The 24,523-nt window shown below is 44.0% G+C and overlaps 1 protein-coding gene across 8 annotated transcripts in view; it reads right to left on the reverse strand.

The window, feature by feature from the left end:
- The window catches only part of ANO5 (anoctamin 5), a 74,060-nt gene that overhangs the window by 21,138 nt on the left and 28,399 nt on the right, over positions 1-24,523 (reverse strand). For 4 of the 8 annotated variants that reach the window (XM_033928036.1, XM_033928032.1, XM_033928037.1 and 1 more), the window contains 8 exons: positions 19,471-19,515; positions 10,074-10,187; positions 7,129-7,197; positions 5,864-6,148; positions 3,779-3,892; positions 2,438-2,553; positions 1,447-1,581; positions 29-134 (listed from right to left, as the gene is read on the reverse strand). In XM_033928036.1, coding sequence (XP_033783927.1) covers positions 29-134; positions 1,447-1,581; positions 2,438-2,553; positions 3,779-3,892; positions 5,864-6,148; positions 7,129-7,197; positions 10,074-10,187; positions 19,471-19,515 — 984 coding nt within the window. Of the gene's footprint in view, positions 1-28; positions 135-1,446; positions 1,582-2,437; positions 2,554-3,778; positions 3,893-5,863; positions 6,149-7,128; positions 7,198-10,073; positions 10,188-14,283; positions 14,313-19,470; positions 19,516-24,523 lie in introns of those variants that run through there. The other 4 variants (XM_033928038.1, XM_033928034.1, XM_033928039.1 and 1 more) reach the window with 2 other exon arrangements.

Consider the following 24,523-nt stretch of genomic DNA (forward strand, 5'->3'; position numbering starts at 1 on the left):
CAAAAGGAGAAGAGGAAAAAGGAGACACCTCGGAGGACTCGCAGGTAGAGTTCAACTTCCAGTACTCGCAGTTCCGGTCACACAAGGGACACATGATGATCTGTCCTCCAATAGCGGGGTCGCAGATTTCTTTGCTGCAGGGAGTGAAAAGCATGCTCAGTGCAGTTCTCGTTTTTTTGAGGGCGAGGGGAAAATCTGCCCGGCACCAAGTTAAACCTCTCTCATACCAATCTGATTTTTTTTTTTTTTTTTTTAATGTCCATGCAAAATGTCTCCAGTTATTTGTGCTTCTAGAGCAGCGATCTCAAAGTCCCTCCAGTCGGGTTTTCAGGATTTCCCCAATGAACATTCTTTGATAGCAGTGCATGCACATAGATCTCCTGCATATTCATTGGGGAAATCCTGAAAACCCGACTGGATTGCAGCCCTCAAGGAGGGACTTTGAGACCCCTGTTCTAGAGGGCCTGGGGAGTCAGTAGATTTGAAGCATTAGACTGCAGGGGTCTCAAAGTCCCTCCTTGAGGAGCCGCAATCCAGTCGGGTTTTCAGGATTTCCCTAATGAATATGCATGAGATCTATGTGCATGCACTGCTTTCAATGCATATTCATTGGGGAAATCCTGAAAACCCGACTGGATTGCGGCCCTCAAGGAGGGACTTTGAGACCCCTGTTCTAGAGGGCCTGGGGAGTCAGTAGATTTGAAGCATTAGACTGCAGGGGTCTCAAAGTCCCTCCTTGAGGAGCCGCAATCCAGTCGGGTTTTCAGGATTTCCCTAATGAATATGCATGAGATCTATGTGCATGCACTGCTTTCAATGCATATTCATTGGGGAAATCCTGAAAACCCGACTGGATTGCGGCCCTCAAGGAGGGACTTTGAGATCCCTGTTCTAGAGGGCCTGGGGAGTCAGTAGATTTGAAGCATTAGACTGCAGGGGTCTCAAAGTCCCTCCTTGAGGGCCGCAATCCAGTCGGGTTTTCAGGATTTCCCCAATGAATATGCATGAGATCCATGTGCATGCACTGCTTTCAATGCATATTCATTGGGGAAATCCTGAAAACCCGACTGGATTACGGCCCTTAAGGAGGGACTTTGAGATCCCTGCATTAGAGAATCCTCTTTGAAGGAAATTTCCTTGTCAGATGAGAAAATAAGAGCTGTTTTCAAAGCGTTAGCTGGTACTTTAGAAAATGAGTAGCAATTTAAACTTAAGTTCTTAAAATATGGGAGAAGCCAGGGGCAGGTTCGCAACCAGTAGTGATTTCTAAATGGAGGTGAGAAAATAACCCCCTCGTTCGGGAATCTAAATTTTGGTGCCTATTTTCAACCCAAAACCTGAGTCCCTAATTCAGGTTCTGTGACTGATCACCCTCTGGGACCTGTTTAACCAATGCAAGCTGAACCCTGCAACTCCGACTTCCCATTTGCCTTATAAAATTCTCACCTGCTCATGTTTTCGTCCATCGTGATCAAACCGTAGAGGAAACAGATCAACCCCAGTAGAGCCGCAAAGAACAGCATTTCGGTGTAGAAACCCAGCCACGCAAAATAGATGCCAATCTTCTCCCCATAGTACTTCCTGCGTACAGAGGACAAATTGTGACTTTGCATCGTGCGATTCTAACCAGAGCAAGGAAGACAGGAAGAAACATTGTAGCATTGTAGTAACCTAGTAACATAGTAACTGACGGCAGATAACGACCCGAATGGTACATTCAGTCTGCCCAACGGTCACACTGTCAATTCATGATTAAACCAACAATGAATGAAATGACAAGCAACTTGTATGTTCGAATTTTGTACAGCCTTTCAATTTTGATCCTATTGAAAATTGTATTACTCTTTTTGCATTCTGGGATGCACCGGGGAGGGGCCTAAAGCTCCGATTGTCTCAGATGCCTAAGGCCACGCCCATAGGCACCTGGGCCAATCAGAATCTTAGGCCTCTTTTCTAGTGCATCCCAAAATGCACCGTGAAGGGGAAGGCCCACCATTTTGGTGTGGCGGGCCAGCCAGCCGAAGGCTGTAAGCATCCCTCCAGCTGGACTTTCTACAAAAAGGTACTCGGGGTGGGGAGTCTAAAAGCTTGGGGGGAGTCTGGAGGGGGATGTCGCCAGTTGGGGGGGTCTTGAATGGGGAGTGTTACCGGTTGGAGGGTGTCAGAAGTTCCAAGGGGTGTTCCAGCGGGAGGGAGTGGGCATCCCTTCTGCCGGGGGAGTTCCCTGCAGCAGCCACTCAGCTGATTGTGGCAGGGAGATTCTCTTGCCGCAATCAGCTGATGGCAACGCGATTATCTAACCACCACCTGTGACATGGGCGCCGGTTAGAGAATAAGGGTGACCATTAGGGCAGATGCGATTCTGTATAGGACACCAGTGGGTGACTCTCAGGCGCTTCTTAGGCGGCTGCCTTATGCCGCTCCCAGTGAATCTAACCTGATCAGGTGCAAAGGTTGTTCCTTGTAGAAGCGTGTAAATCTAGCCCATTCCTTGTAGAGGGTATACCGCTCGCTGTCACATTTTGGGTCCTTGGCCTTCATCCAGTACTGGCACTGTGGCACATTCAGGCACCAGAAAACAAGAAAGGTAGAATTAATCTTCCTGGAACACTGCAGGGACGGAAGAGCTCAGAGGGTTTGCAGGAGAGGAAGAGAATCCACAGGGAAATTCTACCCAATTCTGGATGTGGTTTCTAAAGGAGATATAAGCCTTGAAGTGAAAACGACCCTCAGTTTAATGATTTATTCAAATCTGGTGGTCTGCGAGCACTGGGATTCAAACTTGTGGTTTTAATTGTCCTGTTAACGTATGGCGTTCCTTTCTCTCTTTTACGTTTATAGCATAACTGCTTATATGCATATTTTTTCCCCTAAGCGGATAAGCACATGTAATAAACCTGAACCAAGCCTTAGAAAACTTACAGAACCTGATGACCAAGTCTGCTATCTGGATAACTTTAACCACATAACTTTATCTATATAGTAAGGTGCGATAAATGCTAAGGCATCCATTATATCCTATGGGAATCTTAGCATTTAGCATGCACTAAATCAGTTAGCGCATCTTAATAGGACCCCATATTTAGCAGGATTTATCCAAATAGGTCCAGATAATATTAGGACAAATTTTTGCATGGTCAGACAGGCCCATATAAATTTGGGATCCCTTTATCAAGCAGCACTAGAGTTTATAGCGCAAGTCGGAACGGTATATGATTCGATACTCAGAATTTCTATGAGCGTCAGAGCACTTACCGTGCTGGCCTGCGCTATAAACCTCTAGGAGGGGGGAGTAAGCTAGGTAGCAGCTCTGGCCAGTTAAAGTTTAACCAAAGCCCAAGAATACATTCAGCCCCCACCTGTTTTCATATGGGTACTATTTTCTGAGGACAGCAATTAGCCTGGACAAGATCTACTCATTCAGTGGGGGACGAGAGTTTATCCACATATCTCCCAGATTTCATTGAACAAATGTCTGAACAATTATGAGTGGAGTGGAAAGAGTAGATGTGAATCACTTGTTCACTCTTTCCAAAAATACTAGGAATAGGGGACCTGCGACGAAGTTGCTAAGCAGTAGATTTAAAACAAAATGGGAGAAAACATTTCTTCACACAACGTGTAATTAAACTCCGGAATTCGTTGCCGGTGAAATCAGTTAGCTTAGCAGGGTTTAAAAAAAGGTTTGCATAATTTCCTAAAAGAGAAGTCTATAGGCTTAGGGAAATCCAGTGCTTATTCTTAGGCTAGTCAGCATAAAATCTGTTTTACTACGCACATCATGGAGTGGAAATGCAGCAGAGTACGTTCCATTGGTCAGCAATCTTTTAATTCCGAACTTTTTCTTCCCTTCCTCTGTTCCGTACGGGCAGCGTGAGAGGATGTAGTAAACCTGAAACAAGAGGAAAATAATCTTAAGCTGTTCCAGAGAGGATCTGGTGAACTACAGGTGACCAGGATAGCCATGGGGCTAAATGGCCCCTAGGCAGTTAAGGATGTGGATCACCCCCAACGATTTGGACCAGTTCTCAGGGCTGGAACCTGCTTCTGGAGTCATCTTGATCACCCCAACAGCTCTGAAGCTAACCTGTAGGTTCCTGCAGAAACATTAGGCAATTTCAGATAACTGGATTGAGACCGGGGCTTGTCGAGAAGTCCAGAATCTACAACTGTGTTGGATTCATCTGGGAACCTTCAATTGGAAAGCCATCATGGTTCTCACAGAGGCTCTGGTTGACTATTACAGGAACAGAATCCAGCATATACCTCCAGAACTTGGTTTCCCAACCACAAGAAATGTTTGCGTGTGGAAACACTGAACGCCGCTGCTTAATGAATTTCTGGTTGATTACATATATGCAGCATTACTTCAAGATAAGGGTTGTTTTTTTTCCCATTGCACTTTTGCATCTCCAATAGATGATTCAATGGCTGCCTATGTGTCAAAGCATTTTGGATCAAAAAAAAAAAAATACTTCTTACACTATATATTGTCACACTAGGAGTGATGTTATGAGTCAAAACTAAGGGAGAAAAGACAATAATAACCCCTCCCCAAATAATAAGTGATATGTGGAGGTCCTCAGTATTCACAACTCGTAAATCTCGAGTTGCGAACTGTAAGCACCCAACAGGGCAATCAAGAATGAAACACTTATTATTTGCGTGTGGGGGGGTTATTGTTGCCTTCCCCCCCCCCTTAGTTTTGACTCATAAGATCACTCCTAGTGTGACAATATATAATGTAAGAAGTATTTTTTTAAAAACTATTTTTGCTATACTCTTTGTTGGGGTTCACATTATTTTAAAGTATTTTTGGAAATGTAGAAGGTTATGATTTTTTGTTTAGATTAGATTTGTTTTGAGTGCACTAAATCATGCATTAGTCACTTGTTCACACTAGTGACTTCCGATGATGGCGTTTCTCTCTGGTTTCATTGTAGCCACATTGAGCGTAGGCGCTGCTTTGCCTCCTCGGAGGACTGCTTGCTCTAGAGCTATAACCCCACACTGAGGAGTCACTCATTATTAAAAATGTATCATCTAAAAACTTGCATTGTATACCTTCCACGCTCCCTCTGTTTCTTTATATTACTTACCACGTGTTGGGTCTTGACCATTCTGTGGTTACAATCAAAGCGCTTTACATATTATATGCAGGTCCCTGGGGGGTAATGGGAGCTTAAGTGATTCTCCCAGAGTCCCAAGGAGCTGCAGTGGGAATTGAACCCAATTCTCCAGGTTCTCAGGCCTAATGTAATGCCGTTTGCGTGGTGTAGCTAAAGGCACATGGGACGCTTTGTCAAAGCTCTTCTGAAAGTGCTGGTGAAGATTCCGTGCGATTCTACACACATGATTAAGAATTCCGAGAGGACAATACGGAATTCTTAATCGTGCGTGGAGAGAGAATCGTAGAGAATCTTCACCACCACTTTCAGAAGAACTTTGACGAAGCGTCCCATTTGCCATTAGCTACACCACGCAAACGGCATTACATTAGCAATAAGGCTCCTGAAGCAGGCCACATTGGCCAAAATACGTGCGTGTCGAGCCATCACACAGATTTCCATGATTGCTTAATAAAATGGCACAACGCCACTAAAATTCTCCACTGTGGTTTGTTTGCTAGAGCAGCCATTGCCAGAGACAGGATACTGGGCTCTCGGTCTGAACCTGTATGACACATCTTCAGGTCTTACGGAATAATCAAAAGAGAGAACAGATTTTACAGTGATTCAGCCTACTCTTACGCAATCAAAGGAAACATGATGAGTGAAACTCATAAGCAGCGCTTCACTGCTTGTTCCGACGTCTACAGCTACTTGGGTATAGTCTAAGCAGCAGCAGATGAGTTCATACGTACAATTCGGTTGCGCGTGGATTGGGAAAAGAAACTGTTCTCGTCGTGGATGACGTAGAGCTCCTGCTTCTGCTTGCTGAAGGGTGCTGTGAAGTAGTCGGGCTCGGGGTGCATCACTTTGTCCGGGAGCCTGAATGCTCGGAGCATACAGTGAAACGGATTCTCTGTGGCAGGAGGCATATCGTTCTCCTGGATTGGCACTTTGATGTTCAGCACCTCTGCGTATGTGGACAGGACTTCCCAGGGTGCATGGATTTTAACAAAATAGGTTTTGCCATCTTCAGAATCCTGGGATAAAAAGCCATAATTAGTCTTCTGAACGGCCATCCCTAACAAAGCGTCATTCTCAACCTCTCCCTCTTGTTCATAGTGTGGCACAACAGGTCACAATTTTGCCTGGTCTAAACTAGCTTTTCCTCCATTGTAAAGAACGAAGAAGCTGACAGTAGGACAGGATGACTGCTAATCTGAATGATATCACCACGCAATAATCTGTACATTTGTTTTTTTCTATACGACAAAGGGGTTCATTGAAACATAGCCAAGCCAGTTGCTCTCCATAACAATTCCTAGAAATTTAGCAGAAATGTCTTTCTGAATAAAGAGGGGAGACATCACAAAGGTGGAGGCTCAAGGAGTCCTGCCCCTCCCCAGCCCACCTCTCGTTCAATCACGTAACTGTCCAAGCTTCCTTTGAAGATAAGACATTGCAAAAGCCTCTCCTGGTGCCCAACAACCCAAGTGAATACTGCTGAATTCTTCGGCGTGAAAAGTGAGCTATGAGCTAGAGAATGACACGGTGACAGAATTTCTCCCCGTCCCTGGGGTTCACTGTGGGAAACCATCCTCATGTCATTCTTTAAGGAGAGAGGGAAGAATCAGAGTATGAATGGGCCCAGCCACTGACCCTCAACCCTTGCTTTAAAGAATGCTGGTATAGAAGCATTGACACTAAAGAATGACAGTCTCTGGTATCCAGAACAGAGATTGTGAGGTCATAATGCCTCATTCCACCAATGCCTAAGAGCCCATCTCATCAGTGATGTCACAATGCCTCATTCCACCAATGCCTAAGAGCCAATCTCATCAGTGATGTCACAATGGCTTGCATTGAAGAATGCTGGTGTAGAAGGGCTGAGGTTGAGATAGACGCTACAGAATGACATGGGATGGTTTCCCGCGGTTATCCACAGGGATGGGAATGGTGATGAATTCCGTCACTGTGTCATTCTCTATTCTGAGCTACAACACTAACAATGTCACATTACCTTTTTGTCTTCAGTTTCCAGCTCAAGCCCAGACAGTTCCAAGTGTTTTTCAAATTCTTTTCTTCTTTCCTGAAGGGAAACAAAAGTGACAGGGCTTTGATCACCCTTCATAATGCCTTCGAACTAACAACTCTTAAAAGTGTGCATTCCACAGCTGTGCCGAGAACCTCCTGGTGGGACCATCCCATGCTGTAGGAGCTCCATTAAGTTTGGATATTTGAAGAAAGGAAGCTCGGAGCCAAAACTCTACAGCTCTGAAGACTCTAATCCCATTCCTTACTCACCAGCCATTGTGTGACATTGAAAAGATACCTAACTTCAGACAGGAAGTTCTACGGGGGAAGAAACCATGTAACTTTTATCTCATGTGCTAGTGGCTACAGCGTGGCAAAAGCCTCAAAAGCCCTTTAAACCTCTATGGGCAGTTACCGCAGCAGCAGCCACTAGCATGGCTTTGTAAAACGGGGAGTTTGTTATTTCTAAGCTGAAGGAGGAAACACACAGTGAAATATTAACCTTCCAACCACATTCCAGCTTGGTATACATTCGGGTCATTCATTAGTCTTACTTCACAGCTTGCATGTCACCCAAATCCAAAATAAAGCTGGTTTAATAAACTGGCTTTTCTTTTTTTTCATGTATTTATCTTTAAGAGCTCAAAATGGCCAGCAGGTGGCGCAGGGAGACTCCAAACAGAGTGAAAACCAGAACGGCATTTGGATCAAGGGATTCAGGGCAGGCCTCGATGCTCTAAAATCGCAGTTAAAATCCTGTGGGCTGCTGTGGTGCCGGTAAATTGTCCAATCTGCATGCAAAGGAGGCTTGTGGAAATCCCAGCAGATCAGTCATCGAAGAAAGCAACCGACACATGCGCAGAATAGTCCAAGGAAAGGGGCGTAAATACACGCATGTGCCAGGAAAAGCTACATCGCATGCGTGCATGAGCCTCAATCATAGGCGTACCTTATTAAAGTGCATTATTGGTGGATGTCATTAGCACCTGTCAAAGATGGCAGAGAACTACCAGGAAACCATGCAAATGTGAAAACACAAGATAAAGTACTATCGATAATTCAGCGAGCGCAACATGAGAAAGCACCTGGATGTTTCCAAGATTTGTTAGAGATATGGAGAGGCATAATCAAAACATACGTCTAAGTCCGATTTGGATGTAGGACATTAGTTGGCAGTCGCAAAATGTCCATTCTCGAAAAGTACTTACAAATTTTTTTTCCTGAAAATCATCTACTTCTACATCCAGCCGTTTGATCTTTATACTACATTCTCGTCCAAGTCCCAAATGCCCAGAACAAGATCTTTTGGACGTGGGAGGGGCCAGCAAAGTGATGGACTGGCCACCCAGACATGGCAACAGAGCAGTGACGCACCTTACAGGGCACTGCTGTGAACTTCACGAAAAGGGTGCCACATAAACATCTCACCACAACTCCCTTATAGGTCATGGTGAGCCCCCCCAAACCTACTATACCCACCTGTCTACAATCCCAATAGTCCTTATGGCTGCAGGTGCCACCTATATGGCGGTAGAACAGGGTTTTGGGTTTTTTTGGTGGACTCACATTTTTCACAATGAATGCAGTGGTTAGAGTGGCTTATGGGTCTTCGTCTCTATGGTTTACTAGCCCACCCCCCAGACTACTTAAGCCACCTTTGTGCAGCTCTACTAGGCTTTCCTATACCAGGTGCCGAGTCTATCATCACAGATAAATCTTATGATGTGATTGTGGCTGAAAATGCATTCTTCCCCTCAGTCCAACTTGAATCCAGAGCAAGGAGCCTCTTATTAAAATGTGTCTCAGCTTATATTGCTGGACTTCACCACTGAATGGGACTTTGGGTTTCAGCGCCAAGCTTGACATACATAAAATGATCTGTGGTGTTAGTTAAAAATAAATTAAGCTGATTCAGCATAGACTGCCTGCCTCAAAGGAAAGCAGAGAGCAGACAGATAGCATGTGTTTCATTTACCTAATGGGGTCCAGCACTTTCTCTAGCTCTTTGGAGCTTCCAGCTCAAATTGAACTGGACTCATATGGGCTACAATGCCCTAAGCCTTCCTTTGCAACTATGTGGGGATTTTTTTTTGGGGGGAGGGTTGTTACCCCTAACTCACATTATCTTCCATTCATTGCATGAATAGTCCTTGGCTGGTGGCCATGTACAACTAAGTGTTGCTATCGCCTTTTCACTGGGCCTCCATGCAACCTCTCCAATGACAATTTGCGGCTGAGAAAAGATGGCTGCCTCATCTACTCCTTGCAGATGTGCCAGGGGTTTTCTTTGAAGGTTCAATGTTTATGTGCCTGATTTTCTGATATATCATGAAGTTCTGATTTATAATTACGATTGCACTTTTAATCAACAATGATAATAAGAGAATAGCACTAATTTTCTACAAGTGATCCTATTTTAAGCCGGCAGCCTTAGCAGTGTGGAACAAATTAGACAGCTGGCATGCTTGGACAAATTGGTCTTTTTCTGTCCTCATCTACTGCATCAGTGTTTGACTCTATTACCTCTCTTTTCCATTCACCCATTTTTTTTTTTTTTGGGGGGGGTCAACCGCTGTCATTTTGGAACCTCAGCAACAGAAATGCAGGGACAAGTTCTGTAACGAGCTTTCCCAAAACTCCACCTCTAAATGAGAAGAAAAAGGGTAGCTAGGGGCAAGAGTTGAGTGGTGCTGAATGGCAGCTATCTGGTCTAAAAATAATGGACACATCCTCCCCAGTTTCTTGACCACACTGTTAAGTAATTAAGCCACTGGGACCTTTGTTTACCACTTTAATACCAGCAATAAAAAATCTAGCTGTTTAAAAGAGCAAGCCCCAGTTGAAAGCATTTATAATTTCTAGTGGGCGAAGGCCAATACATACTTACAAACATTAGATGGGAAGTCCATGAGCTGTTCAAAGAGAACTTACCATCTTCCGTTCCATTTCTTTGCCTGGATCATCGACATAAGAAAGGACAAAATCTATTCGTCGGACGCCATCTCTGAAGAAAATGGAATCTCTGCTCTGGTGGTGTTTGTCGATCTGCAGATAAAACATGGATTAAATGACTGAAATCCAAGATGGCCGCCCTTTGTGACAAAGGAAACAAAAGGTCCTGGTCTGTGGGCTAGAAAGTTGAACATTTTTTTATTCTCCTAAGTCCCTTGCAGTCTCCCTTCTGCCCTGTCTCTCCCAATCAATGATGTCTTCAAATGGTTTACTACGAAGTCAATGAGGAGAGGCAACAAGAAGGGAACTGTGCTGCAAGTATATTGAAATTAGGAGGGATAAAATGGAGAACTGTGGATTCGGCAAATGTAGGTTGGAACGCTCTCGCCATTACTCAACTGCAGATGTTAGTTTTTTGCAACCATCAGGTCTCTCTTACAACACAATACATGCAGTGTACACAAAGCAAACCCCAGAGACCATCTGAAATCCACTAGATTAATCTACTGGTATGTTTCACAACCTGGCCATCCAAGGAGAAGCTCAGACTATACAGAATTTACAATGCTGCTTCCCGCTCACTATGTGGAATGGATTAGAAAGCAATTTCAAGTTAGATTAAAAGCTGAAATTATACAAACAACTTTTAGCTAGACGTGAGAAGCTGTCTGTTGTATACATAACTACTGAACACATTCAAACCCAGTAAGGTAGCAGATGAAGGCAATTTCCTGATGGCCTATCTGGGCGATTAACTAGAGTATGTAATATGGATGTTTTTATATGGAAGCTGTCTAGAACAATTGAATTGTGCAGGTTACAAGTATTTTAAATAAATACATTTGAAAAATTCATGAGCAACAGTCCATGTCTCACACCTAAAAATGATTTTGAAAAATGTCTTCCCCATGTACCTACTCCTTGTGTCACATTGTGACTGAACCACTGGAAAAGGATCTGGTCGCAAATTCAATTTTTGCGCAGTGTCCAAAGATCATCTGCAAATCCCTCACGAGACACATTAAGAAGTGGTACCAAGTCCCATAGTCTATAAGACGCCTAAAGATAGACACCTAGATCACTTCAGCCATGTCCAGAAATGTCATGGACCACAAAGGTGGCTGCGTATGTATGTACTCGTACGGTGCATCATGGTATTACTTGGATGTGAAGGACCTGCCAGTTTGGGTGTCTGGTGCCCTCAGACTTTTGTTCTCTCTCCAAAAGTGCATTAGTGGTCAGGTTTACGTAAAGATGTGGCTCAGTCCATTCAGGAAGCCAGCAAGCCAAAGTGGACTTCATTTCCAAATCACCCAGGAGCAAATGGTACCATTAACCGTCCTCTGATACCATCAGACCGACACCCGCTAAGTACAGGTCCATGCTGCACATTGAAAAACCACTTCTCTGTTAGGAAACTTTATCCCACTACAGCTGGTATTTGACTAGGCAGATTTCATTGACGCAATCCTGGATTTCAACTTCTCATTTTCGGTTGCTTTTATACTTTTGCTCTTGAGGTTTGAAAAATAAAGCACACATCTGAAACCTGACAAACCTCTGCTGGCAGAAGCGTGGTTCCCCAGCCAATTCCCTTCTGCCAAGTTTTCCCACTCCATCAGGGAGGAGGTTAGCCCAAGGCAGGTGGCCCCTGCTTCCACCATTTCAAATCAGCTGTGTGCGGACCAGGATGGGATGCAACAGTCTGAAATTCAGGTGGCCTGGGACAAAGTAATTTGGTAGCTCAGGGGCAATAAGTGGGTCAGTCTTAATTTAAGCATTGAACATATAAGTAGAGCGGTGACCATGTTTGCACCATCCAATTAGCTTGGGGCTGCAATTCAGCAGTTATAAATCACTACTGAAAGGATTTTTCAGGCCACCTTTACTAGCTCAGCCTTATAAGGATAGTATTTGACCATTTAGCAATTTTAATAGCCATTCATTTGATTTTTTGATATATATGAATAGGCAAATATGATTTGCATGTTGGCACAAAGGAATTTGCCTTCATCAGGTGGGCATAATCAGTCAACTGAAAAAAAACACAAGTGCTCAGTCCTAAGTCAACGTGGAATCCAGAAGGCCATGCAGTCTGGCGTGTACTTTGCATCCAGCGGGCAGGGACAGTGCTATGTTAATTAAGCATGAGAGACAGACAGGCCTACAAAAGAAGCTGCAAGCATTCAGAAACTTGCACTGCATCAGATTGCAAGGGCGTGATAAGCAGGCAGCCTCTCACACAGCTGGGCTGGTGTTTCCGTTGAGGAAAAGGCTGTGAAGTAGACGCCCACACGCAGCAAGGGAGGGGAGGGAAGGGACAGAAGCAAATTTGGAAAGCAGCAGCAACAGCAAAGACCTTGCAATGTAGAGTGCAAGATAAAGACTCAACCTCTGTACTGTGTACACTAGCCGCAGTGCAGCCTCTAATCCTGTAAAGAACTGCCCCACTGAACAGACTTGTTTCTAAACTGAGAGCAATTTGTATGAAAAGAACAAACCTTGAGCAAATGTTTATTTTAATGTTTCAGTCCGTCACGCACAAAGCACTGGGCATTCACAGAGTTCCACTAAAGAATGGCATCAGCTTTGACATATAGTTCCATTGTCCTGCAGAGAACTTCAAGGTGTGACTAGGCGGGTTTCAATCAGATCCTTAACCCTTTCAGGACCAAGGGACATATTTGTCCCATAACTTTAAAATCCTATAAATTTTGATTGGGATAGTCTACAGTTCTAAATTTGATATGTACGGATTCCATAGGATACTGCCTTTATGTAAACAAACTGGTTCCGACATTCATTCATTAGCGTCGTTGCCAGATTGACGAGAAGATTCACTTGCCACACTGTCCATAAGCCAGAAGTTTGATTTAAAAAAAAAAAAAATAATGATATTTCACAAAAAAAATCAATTTTTTGGCATCTGCAAGCCCTTTTTACCATAAAAATGTCGTCAAAACCACAAAAATTGGCCTACGATCCTTATGGTCCTGAAAGGGTTAACAACCAAAAGTTGTTTTTTTTAAAAAAAACCCACTTCTGATGAACACTTACTTCACCTCATGGAAATGTGCCTTCTTGCTTAACAACTTGACATGTCATTCTGAAAAGGAGAAATGCTCTTTCTGGGGCATTTCTAATTTAGGCTTGTTTCATGAGGAGAGGGACCCTAGCAAAGTCTAGAACTCTTCAGGCTAGCACAGCAGATTACTGAATAATCGATAACCTGACTGGTTTTCCTCTGGCTTTAGAAAGTGGAACTAATGATGCAGGTACACTGCAGGCCCCATGGACTAAACATGGTCTCCGTAGTCTGTCCTACTCACATACTGCATATTCTACCTGGTCAGCCATAACTTTCTCGTCTCCCTCTTAATTTACACCTATTTCCAGAGCACGACTGTTCCGAGCATTTATCACCTTTTCTATTACTCCTGTGTCTGGCCCCTCAGTAGGCTTGTCTAGAACCTACCATCGGAAAAATGGAAAACGTTGCTGCAATATCCATCCCTCTTCCTTCCCCTTCAGAATAGACATATCCAGGTTCTTAAATCTAAACGTTCCACATTGAACTCTCTCCCCTACAGTAACTCACTGGTCTCTCCCAGTCAAGAGGAAGAATCAAACTTGTCTTGAAATGGCCACTCCCCAATGAAGCCTGTAACCTGCAAGATCAAGATGTCTTTTTTCGCTACTGAGATTTTTCTGACCAGCGCAGTATTTTTTATCATTGTACTTTTTAAATTGAATTTTCATGGTTTTATATGTCAGTGTTTAATAAATTATCTCCAGAACATCTGTATCCACAGTTTTTGGTTTTGTTTTCATCGGTGAATTCTTTTCACTGTGGATCATTGGGTCTCCCCATTTTTCGGCGTTCCCAAGTTAATCGCAAGCCCTGTGTTGCAACATTTAACCCAAAAACCTTTTAAGCCATTAAAGCACAGACAGTTTTAGCCCATCTGCTGAAGATGAGGCAGCCATGTTCGCTGAGGGAATGCTGGACCAAGGCTGGAGAAGCTGCAGTAAATTTGCAATCACTGAAAACCTGCATCCGTTAATCTCAACGAGCAATGCGGCATAATGTCAGAAAGGTACAAGCTAACAAAAGACACCACACGGGGCAGCAGAGAGTTAATGCAGCCTCTCAGATCTTTAGTAGGGCTCACACTCGGCTTAGCTTTACCCTGAGGCGATGCTGCAGGAAGAGCGTGTACTTCTGCTGTGAAACAACCAAGAAAGAATTAAAACTCAGTGTCCACTCAAAGAGAGGGTTGCTTAGTAAAAACACCTGTTGTGTGTTTACAGCTAGCAATGCTCAGGCCATTGTGCTGCAGAGATATCATGCAGAAGCAGTTAAGTCAGTTCAGATTAGAGAATGACACGGTGACAAAATTCATCACCGTTCCGGTCCCCGCGGGAAGCCATCTTCATGTCATTCTTTAAGGAGAGAGGGAAGAATCAGAGTATGAATGGCCACAACCACTGACCCGCAAGCTTTGCTTTGAAGAATGCTGAGATTGAGCAGCAACATTCCAGAGCAGAGATTGTGATGTCATAATGCCTCATTCCACCAGTGCCTAAGAGCCAATCACGATCAGTGATGTCACAATGGCTTCATTATCCTTGGCTCCCATAAGAATCAGAGTATGAATGGCCACAACCACTGACCTGCAAGCTTTGCTTTGAAGAATGCTGGTGTAGAAGGACTGAGGTTGAAATAGACACTCGAAAATGGCGTGGGATTATTTCCCGCGCTGATCGAATGAATCCCATGAATTTACTGGGCCCAGTTGCTGGTCGGTTATTGTGTGGAAAGGAAAACGAAACCAACGCACACCAGCAGAACGCAACGCAATTATGTTATATTAGGAAGCAAACCTGTATCAATGAAAGCAAACCCAGGGCTTTATATATCCGTAGACGCGCATACCACCACGACATGCATGGGGCCAATCACAAAGCAGCTAATCCAATCCGTTTCCTGAAGTGCTCATTGTGGAGATCACTACAAATGATTACGCAAAGCTCTGTCTTATTCAAGTCAAGATACTTTGAAGATAATTTTCCAATTTTTCTACACCTACCACCCGATATCCAGCATTATGTAAGCGGCCAGGAACAGCTCCTGACAAGCTAAATTGGACTTAGCTGGCTAATCACTAATATTCAGTGCGATAAGGCCACCGAATATTAGCATTCAGCGTCTAGCCCGGTCATCGGCTGTGTCACATGACATAGCTGTTTAGCGCCAACATTCACTGATTGACTGGCTAAGTTGAGCAGCCAGATAGACCCAGTGGTATAGTAAGGGGGGCGAACCACCCCAGGGCCATCAGCACCCTTCTGCCCTCCCCCCCCCACACACACACCACGCTCTCCCTTCCCCCACTCCTGTACCTCTTTAAATCTTTGCCAGTGCAAACAACTTCTCAGGCCTGCTGCTCACACCAGCCCTGGCTCCCCTTCTGAAATCACTTCCGGGTTGCAGGGCCAGGAAGTGACATCAGAGGGTAAGTCAACACTCGCACAAGCAGCATGCTGGAAAAGCTGGTCACGCTGGCAATGATTTAACGAGGAACAAACGGAGGGGGGAGAGGAGGGTGCGAGTGTGGCATGGGGGTCAGGGGAGGATGCGGGGGGTGGTGCCTCCTGCTCTCGCTGCGCCACTGGATAGACCCACATAAATAGCAGCTCTGCATTTGACCATTATAACTTGGCCGGCAGCTAAAATAGCCCTGGACGTTCAATGTCAGTCACCGGCTATGGCCTGGCATTGAATTTCTGGGTTTACCATTAGCCACAGGAGATAACTGGACTGTCTCCCATAGTCCGAGTATTGGGCACATAGGGCCCGATTCTGAAAGTGGCGCCTGCCTCATCTAGGCACCTGCAAAACGGTCGCCTGTCAATCCATTTTTTTGTACAGATGCCTACGTTGGACTTAGGTGTCCTTGGGCATGCCTAGACACCATCGTATGTGCGCGAATGACACCTACATGTAGGCGTTGTTCGCCTCATCAATTTAAAAAAAATGTGGGTCACAATTGGTCTGTTAAACAGCGTAGGATGCCCAGCGCTGCCTTGCGGCCTACAATCGGGACGCCGTTTTGAGAATCAGGCCCAAAGAAATATACATTTATGAATGAGTACATCTGATATGCAGGGAAACATATGCACAATCATATAACTTGTGTATGTCTATACATTTTCACTGAGAAGCAATGTGCTAGGAGGCAGAGCTGGATAGGGTTTAGGGATGTGCACAGGAAGAAAAAAAAAATCAGTTTGTTCATCCTTTTCTACTAATTTTCAGAGTTTTCAGTTCATTTCATACATTTGTGTTAAACATGTTTGCATGCAAATCAGCTTTGTTCCTGCTAATCAAAGGTTAACACATATTAAATTGATTCTGCCTGCACTAAATTAAAAGGTATGCAAATGAAGTGTATGCATTCTAACAAATGCTCAGTCCTAGTTAGTATTTAAGTGTAGGCCCGCCAAAGAGCAGATATTAATGACAGTGTATGCACACTAGTGGCGTACGGTCAGAGGTTTCAGGGGATTCAGTGAATCCCCAGCTGGTTTTTTGGGTTACTTTTTTGCTTGAGGAACTGATTTGTTGCGTAGTCAGCCTGCTCAACCAATCAAACTGTATCAAACAAAAAGTAAACCACACACACTCAAAAAAAAAAGAAGCAGGGCCCTTGGGCTGGGGATTCTCCGACCCCCTCTGAAGGCCCTGACAGTACTGAGCTAAATTCGATTGGCTGAGCAGCATCTGCCTGTTGCCTGATCAACCAATCAAATTCAGAGCAGTGCCCTCAGGGCCTTTAAGGGGCGGGCGAACCCCCCCGAAGGCCCGGACCGCACGCCAATGATGTACCCAAATCTCCCGCGCTAATTTTCAAAGAGGAAGTACGTTCACACTTTTGTTTTGAAAATTCATGTCTGCAGAGGAAAGAGCATGTGTACAAAACCCACCTAAGCCAGCAATGGGCCAGATCAAGGCCCAATCACCCTTCCACCTTCTGCCCCTTTCAGCATCTTCCATTCCCCTCCCTATGCACCCATTCTAGGTGCCCTGTTGAACAAATTCCAACCAAATTGATGCTAAAACTAACTGGTAGAAGAGAAAGAAGTGAAAATTGATATTAGCCTAATATATCTATATATTGTGTCTATAGACTTCATCTTTGCACAAGTAATATAACTCCATGACCTGTACACCCATTTGCAATGCACAATGACTACTATTACACCATTTTTCCAGAGCGATCTTGTCACTGATCCAGTAAAACAAAACGCTATTCTAATTTCTACAAGGCCTTCACCCTGGAAACAGGAGGCCAGCCCCCTCGGGTTACCTGATCTCCAGATATACCCAGACCCCTCTTTTTAGAGGACTGTCCAGGCATCTGGAAGGCTTTTCAAAACCTGGCACTTTGCCTGGGATTTGAAAAGCTTCGAGCTTGGGGCCACGTCAGGAAGGCATCCGCTTATGCACGGGATGCAATGCAGTGATGTCATACTCAAGCACGCATGTGTTTGATGTCATCACACCACAGCTGTGCACGCTTGGAGGCCTTTCAAATGCAGCTCTGAGCTTGAAAAGACTTTTGGGGAGGAGGGGCAGAACATAGCGTGACTGGATGGACTAAAATCTGGTAAAACCTACCAGCCGTGAAGGCCACTGTCCTAAAATGATTCCTTTCAGACAGGGAACCATAGACCACAGGGCTCTCTTGCCACTGCTGGAACAACTGCACTGTACAATCATTACAGTAAGTTACTGTTTTAGCAAATTCTGAGATGATATTGGCCCGGCCCAGCCTTCAAGTGAATCGAGGGCCAAATCTTGTATTTAGGAAGCTGCTGAAGGTGTCAATAGAATCAGTCAAAGCTTGAGTATGAGTCTCTCCTGCAATGATGGCGGCCAGTTTCTTCTCCTAGAAAGTGCTACGGTGCCTTATCAAACTATTTATTAGGATGGAACCTTATTTTTTAAGTTACAAGGCATTAAAATGTGTAAACGTTCTCAAGCAGAAAATAAATATACATGAAATTGAACTGGTTTCAGCTCACAAGAGAGAACACTGCAGTGAAATGGAAACGCCTGAAAATGCAGCCTAGGTTCAGTTCCCATGTGCTATACATTTATAGAAGAACAGCCTAAGGGTCTCATTACCTTCTTTTCACATACAGACTACACAAGAATCAATTTTTAAAGATGATATATTTGCTGGGCCAGCCCAACTTCATCTGGCTAGTGCACCACAGATTGGAGAATGGTCAGCATGCCCATAGAAGGTACTGCAACCCCTCAGAATTTTTTGGTTCTTGAGCTTGAGTGGACCCACATCAAGCACAATGTCTTACATAGGCATGTTGACTGCTGCATCATCGCAGACCCCCCGAAGGGATAAAGAAGGGGAGAGAAGCCGCTGATAACCTTGGGGAGGAGAGAGAAGGGGAGATGCTGAACATAAGAGTATGGAAAAAGAGAAAGGTTGGATACCAAGGGGGATAAAGTAGGGAAGGAGAGAGATGCTAGATACCAAGGGGGGAAGGGGGTTGGGGAGATGCTGGGTGGGAGTGAGGTGGGGGGAGTGCGTTGAGCCACCTTGGGCTGAGGGCATGGCTGAAGGTACGTCCAGAGTCTCGGAAGCCCTTGGGTCAGCCTTGCATATTTGTAACATTAAATCATGGGTTTCCATTTTTGCAAGAAGCACGGCAGGTACTTAAAGGGGGCAATTCTGTTAACCTCAGCTCGCTCATGGGAATACAAGGACATATTATCCACAGTACTATGCTGGCTTCCTGTCCCAAAGACTACAGATTCTGACACCATGTTAGTAACACAAAGCACCAGACAGCAAACACAAGTTAGCACCAAAGTAAAACTAAACACGACCAATATTCCAGTTCCACCTTGCAGTCCAGATATATTCATTCCGGCGCCACACCATGAAATGTTCCTTCTGGAAATGAATGTTTTATTTTGCAGTGAAAGCAAATAATAAGGTCTGTTCTGAAACCAATGCTTGGAAAGGGTAGCACTGATCTGCAAACATTATTATTTACAGAAAAAAATGATATTACATTGTATAAAAATCAACATTATGTTTTCTGAAGAAGGACCTGCTGGTGCTCTGCTCTGGTGGCTGGCCAGGGCCCTCATTTTGCCCAGGAACAGCCCTTAGGCAAAGGAACTAAATTTCATGTAAAACACAAGTTACTATGTGTTTGCAGATCACTAGTCAAATAAATAGATTTCTGGTTGCAAGGCAACGGGAACTGGAAGTGTCTGGCATGCAACAACGCCACCCAAAACTCATGCAGGCCATGTCTCCGCCTACCACATAGAGCTTACCCTCTGGTTGGAGATGAGAAAGGTGCTTTCCGTGCTGCTTAAGCCCTGCCAGTGGTATCATGGAAAAGATACAGTGCAGTTAGTGGTAATATGTGCAGGTGGTTTACAAATGAAATAGATTAATTTGGCAGACAAGAAAACAAATTAAGGAAAAAAAAAAATGTTATCTCAGCCACAGAATTAGGAAGCAATGTCGGAGCCTTTTAAAGTAGCAGATGGAATTAAGGAAGGTTGCTATCAACGCAGGCTACTGTTAAGATGTTATTTTACTGTTAAATCTAGTTATTAGTAACTAGGTGTCATTGCTGTGTTAAAATAGTTTAAGTTAGTGGTAACAGTAGCCCACATTGACCACGTTCCCCCTTAGTGTGAAGGGTTGTGATGTCATAATGCCTCATTCCAACAATAAGAGCCAACCTCATCAGTGAGGTCACAATGCCTCATTCCACCAATGCCTAAGAGCCAACCTCATCTGTGATGTCACAGTGGCTTCATTGTGATGTCACAGTGGCTTCATTGTCAAAACTCACTTATTCCACAGACAGGCCCCCTAATCCCTTTCTTCCACTTCTCTCACCCCATTCACCAATGATCTGAACTCTCCTCTTACTCCTTCTTATTGTTCATTACCAACCTGTTAACTCCTAGGAGTTTTATATTCCTTTCATGCTTAACTTAATGACTTTGTTGCTTGTAAACCTGATTAATTGATGTGAACTGCCTAGAACTCCCTGGGTATGGCGGTATACAAAAATAAAGTTATTATTATACTTGGCTCACTTTTATTACACAATGCAGTGATTTTGATTTCTAGAGACATTAGACCTATGGTAAAATAAGTCTTAATAATAGCTCCCCTTGATAACTCACCCCCCCCCCATTAATCTTTTCTCTTTGAAAGATCTGAGAACTTTAGCTCAGACTAATACGTTCCTCACATGGCTTCAAGTTTATTATATACCGTGCATCATAGTGTCTAAGTGGCAAACAATTAAAACAATTCATGTAGATAGAAGGGAGGAGATAAGGAAGAAATGAAGAAAATAGAGTAGAAAGTACGTAAAGGGCAAAAGAGAATGGGAGGAACTACAATATTTGATAGGAAAGAGTAACGGAAAAAAAGGGAAGGGAAGCAAGTAGGTTTATCTACCTAGGCGATGGGGGCCGTAGAGGACATGACTTTAGCCTAGAGACAGGGCTGTCTTCAAGGTTAGGGGGTGGTAATGCAATAGGCAACTTTAAACAGGAAGGTTTTGAGGGCTGCCTTGAATTTGGCTAAAGATGGTTCTAGGCGCAAGAATGATGGAAGAGTTGGTGGAATCATGGAGAAGATGGTGTGGCAAATTGTGTCGTAGATGATATGGCAAAGAGATGGTATGACCAGAAGATTCCTGGAAGGGGCATATGGAATAAATAATCAATCTAAGAATACTGGGGTCCGTCCACTCTTGTCTAATTTTGGAAACTAGAAGATGGATTTTGTACGTCAGTTTGTATGTAATTGGTAACCAGTGGGCAGATTACGGCAGAGTGTGTGACACGATTGTATCTTTCGGCTCTCAAAAGGATTGCAAACATGATTATTTTAATTTGACACTGGATTAGTTCAATGCGGTTTATGGTACATGATAGCAAAACGCTGGATAGGAATGCAATAACAACAAGATAAGTAGAGCTTTAAACATACATCTGATGTGATTCATATAAGAACTATATTAACTTTATTAACAGCGATTTTTGAGCAAAGTTCAAACCACTGCACATAATATCTTACGGAAGGAAGGGAACAATAAAGTGCCATGATGGTTCCCAATCTATCGTGGCACGGAGCACTTTATGATCATTTATTTATATTTATTAAAGAAATTAATTATTTAGTCATGAATTTGAACTTTAGTATAATAAAATTAAATGTTGAATGAAAGCGGCATTAGTAATATTTGCAATATTGAAATTGGAGTGCCTCTCATTGCAAACAGTGGTTCCCATAGGCTGTTTTTAAGGACACCCAACATTATAATGATCACTCCACGAAAGAGGTTCAGTCTCTGTCCTCACCAAATTATCAGTGCCACATTAACCCATTGTTTCAATTTTAAATCGGCTAATAATAATAATAATAATCTAGTTCTATATTCATCTACCATGTCAATCTGAACATTAAAGTCTCCTACTATTAATAACCTAGAATATCATACCGTTAAATCTGCTATAGTCCGATATAGAGAATGACACGGTGACTGTTACCCGCGGCTAGCCACGGGTAACCCGCCGAAACGGGGCCGAAAAAAAAAACCTGGTTGCTGCGGGTATGGGGACAAGGCCATTCACCGCCCCGTGGAGTGGTGAATGGCCTTGTCCCCACAGTTAATTGAGGGAACGCGCGCAAAATGCTTAAAATCCGATCGCGCGGTCCGAGCATCTCCCTCCCTCCCTTCCCTTTACCTTCGCTGGCGATTTTCCTCTTAACAAGCGGCCGGAGCATTTCCTGAAGTCGCGTGCGGCTGGATGGCTGCCTGAAACGTCTCCTCTAACGCAACCGGAAACAGGAAGTTGCGTCAGAGCAGAGGAGAAGTTTCAGGCAGCCATCCAGCCGCATGCGACTTCAGGAAATGCTTCAGTTGGAAAAGTTACTGAGCAATGATATGAGTGAAACGCAATTTAATCAAATTAGAATTAAACTTTAATTCAATTAGAATTACGCCACTGGTTGTGCGTACCTCACTACCAGTACCTTAAAATTTGAAAACAAATTTATTTCTATCAGCTCTTCAACCAACTCCTTCTAAGAATGTAGTTTGTGAAATCTGACATGTATGTACATGGGGAAGGGTGGTAAATCTCCTGTATGCTGCATGTGTATTGCATGTTTATTTGCAGGTGTCTACATTTCCACAGCCCTGGGGGATGCCACTCATTTTTTCCAAAATTTTTCTTTCTAAAATGGCTTTGCCATGCTGGCAATTACTTCAAAAATCTTTTGCCTAACCGTCAATGGACTACGAACATCTCCACCTGGACGTCTCAGTTCCTACCTAGACGCTCTATGAAAAAAATTGGGCACTGAAATTAGGAGAACAGCTTTTTTTTGGAAAATCAGGCCGTTCTTTCTCGATTAGCTTTTTCCTCTCCACCAAACATTTTCCTCCACCCCTCCTCCATCTTCCCGCTTTTCCCAAAATCTTGCTGTCATCGTTTAAGCCTCCTAATTTCCAGTGGTGGAGAATTCAGTACAGTAGAGATTTGCGCTGCACTGCGTTGCAGCTTTTTTAACAGCATGAATGAGCTCAGGGTTTAAATATAAAACATCAGGAGGCTGATCAATATATGATGAGCCAAGGCACTGGAGATGCGCTCTTTACTGTCCAGTGCAATAAAGTAAAAGCATTTGGATAACATTGGACTCTCAAGGGTTAAAAGGATACTGTTTCATCTCGTTATTTGCAGGCCCTAGACCAGTGTTTTTCAACCTTTTTACACCTATGGACCAGCAGAAATAAAAAAAATTATTCTGTGGACCGGCATCGGTCCGTGGACTGGCTGTTGAAGAACACGGGGCTAAGTCATGGGCCAGACCCCGCCTATCTCTACCCAATGTCCACCCCAGACCCTGCCCCCATAATAGTACTAATTGCACCTTGCACGTCCCGTGCCTCATCTGGAAGCCTTCCCTTTGACGTTGTGACGTCAGAGAGAAGGCTTCCGGTTCAGGCGCAGGATGCCCGTAGGAGCCACTGCCCGTGGCTTTGTGCATTGAATCAGTGAGGAAGAGGGAGCTGGCTCGAAGATAACGCCGCATCGATCGCACCGTGCACTGGCGGTTAAAGAACACTGTTTTGGGCTTGATGCACGTGCTGGCCCTGTGGACCGGCAGGAAATTTTTGTGGACCGGCACTGGTCCATGGACCGGTGGTTGAAGAACACTGATCTAGACTATTTTTAGTTCTACAGACTGTGCTATTATGTAACTCAGAACTTGTAGATTTTAAGGTTCTTGTTCCCAAATGACAAAAGGGCCAACTGCCCCTACCAGGGCTCCCTCTGAGGTACTGCTCTTAATGTGGCCAAGCATTACTCCGTCTATGCCACTGGAAATCAAATGAAGCAGCAACTGCGTTCTTAAGTATGAGTCGTACTTAAGTCGGTCGTCTGTAACGCGGGGGCTGCCTGTATATAGTTTCAGGGTCCTGAATGAAAGAGGCACTCGCCAGTTTTTCTCACTGTTGGCTTCAAAAATCCAGAAAGTTAAATTTATTTCTTTGTTTTAGTTTTTAACAGAAGTGGCTTTAATTTATTTTCTCACCCAGCATAATATACCCTATATTTTCAAGGTGAATGTAATTATTAATCTCTACTGTACAGAAACGCTTCGTTCCTGCAGTAATATAAATTAGACCTTGAGGATGAGAAACGCTTAAAGATGAATTATGAACATAATGTGGCATAGAGCTTTTTGCTTTAGGGGCAGTTCAGCAAATTAAGTTTAATTCATCTTACTTCCAATTCAATACCAAGCGAGAACTCAGAGAAGAGTTTCCGACAGTGGATCATAAAACGCACAGGGGCGGGAACCAGAAATCCATCCCACGAACTGGCCGAAACTACGTAGACTGTTTTAACACCCATTATCCACAGCTACACAGCACTGCTTTCAATATATTTTCAGATCAAAATACAATTAATGAAGCCTTCATTGCTATTTAATGGTAAAATTCCAGAAAAAGGCACATTTGAATTAATGCAATGTGGAAATCCATGTGCTCACTTGAACCCCCTTTTCCGGGGTGAGGCATGGGTGCAGACCACACCCAGCAGTTAGCACAGGGTAACTTATCGCACATTCAGTGTTAATTCACTGCACCTAAACCGGCAGTCGCTTACGAAGACGGTGCCAGCTGAACGTCAATCACGCTTAGGCGCCATTTAAAGAATCACGGCTAATGGCGCTTACCACAAAACTTAGGTGCCTGAAATGTAGGGTTTCACTGGTCTACATTGCATACGCCTAAGTTCTTTTGAGAATCGCGTAATATAGCGCCTACGGTTAACTCCG

Source organism: Geotrypetes seraphini, chromosome 19 (genome assembly GCF_902459505.1).
Source record: "Geotrypetes seraphini chromosome 19, aGeoSer1.1, whole genome shotgun sequence".
Lineage (NCBI taxonomy): Eukaryota > Metazoa > Chordata > Amphibia > Gymnophiona > Dermophiidae > Geotrypetes > Geotrypetes seraphini.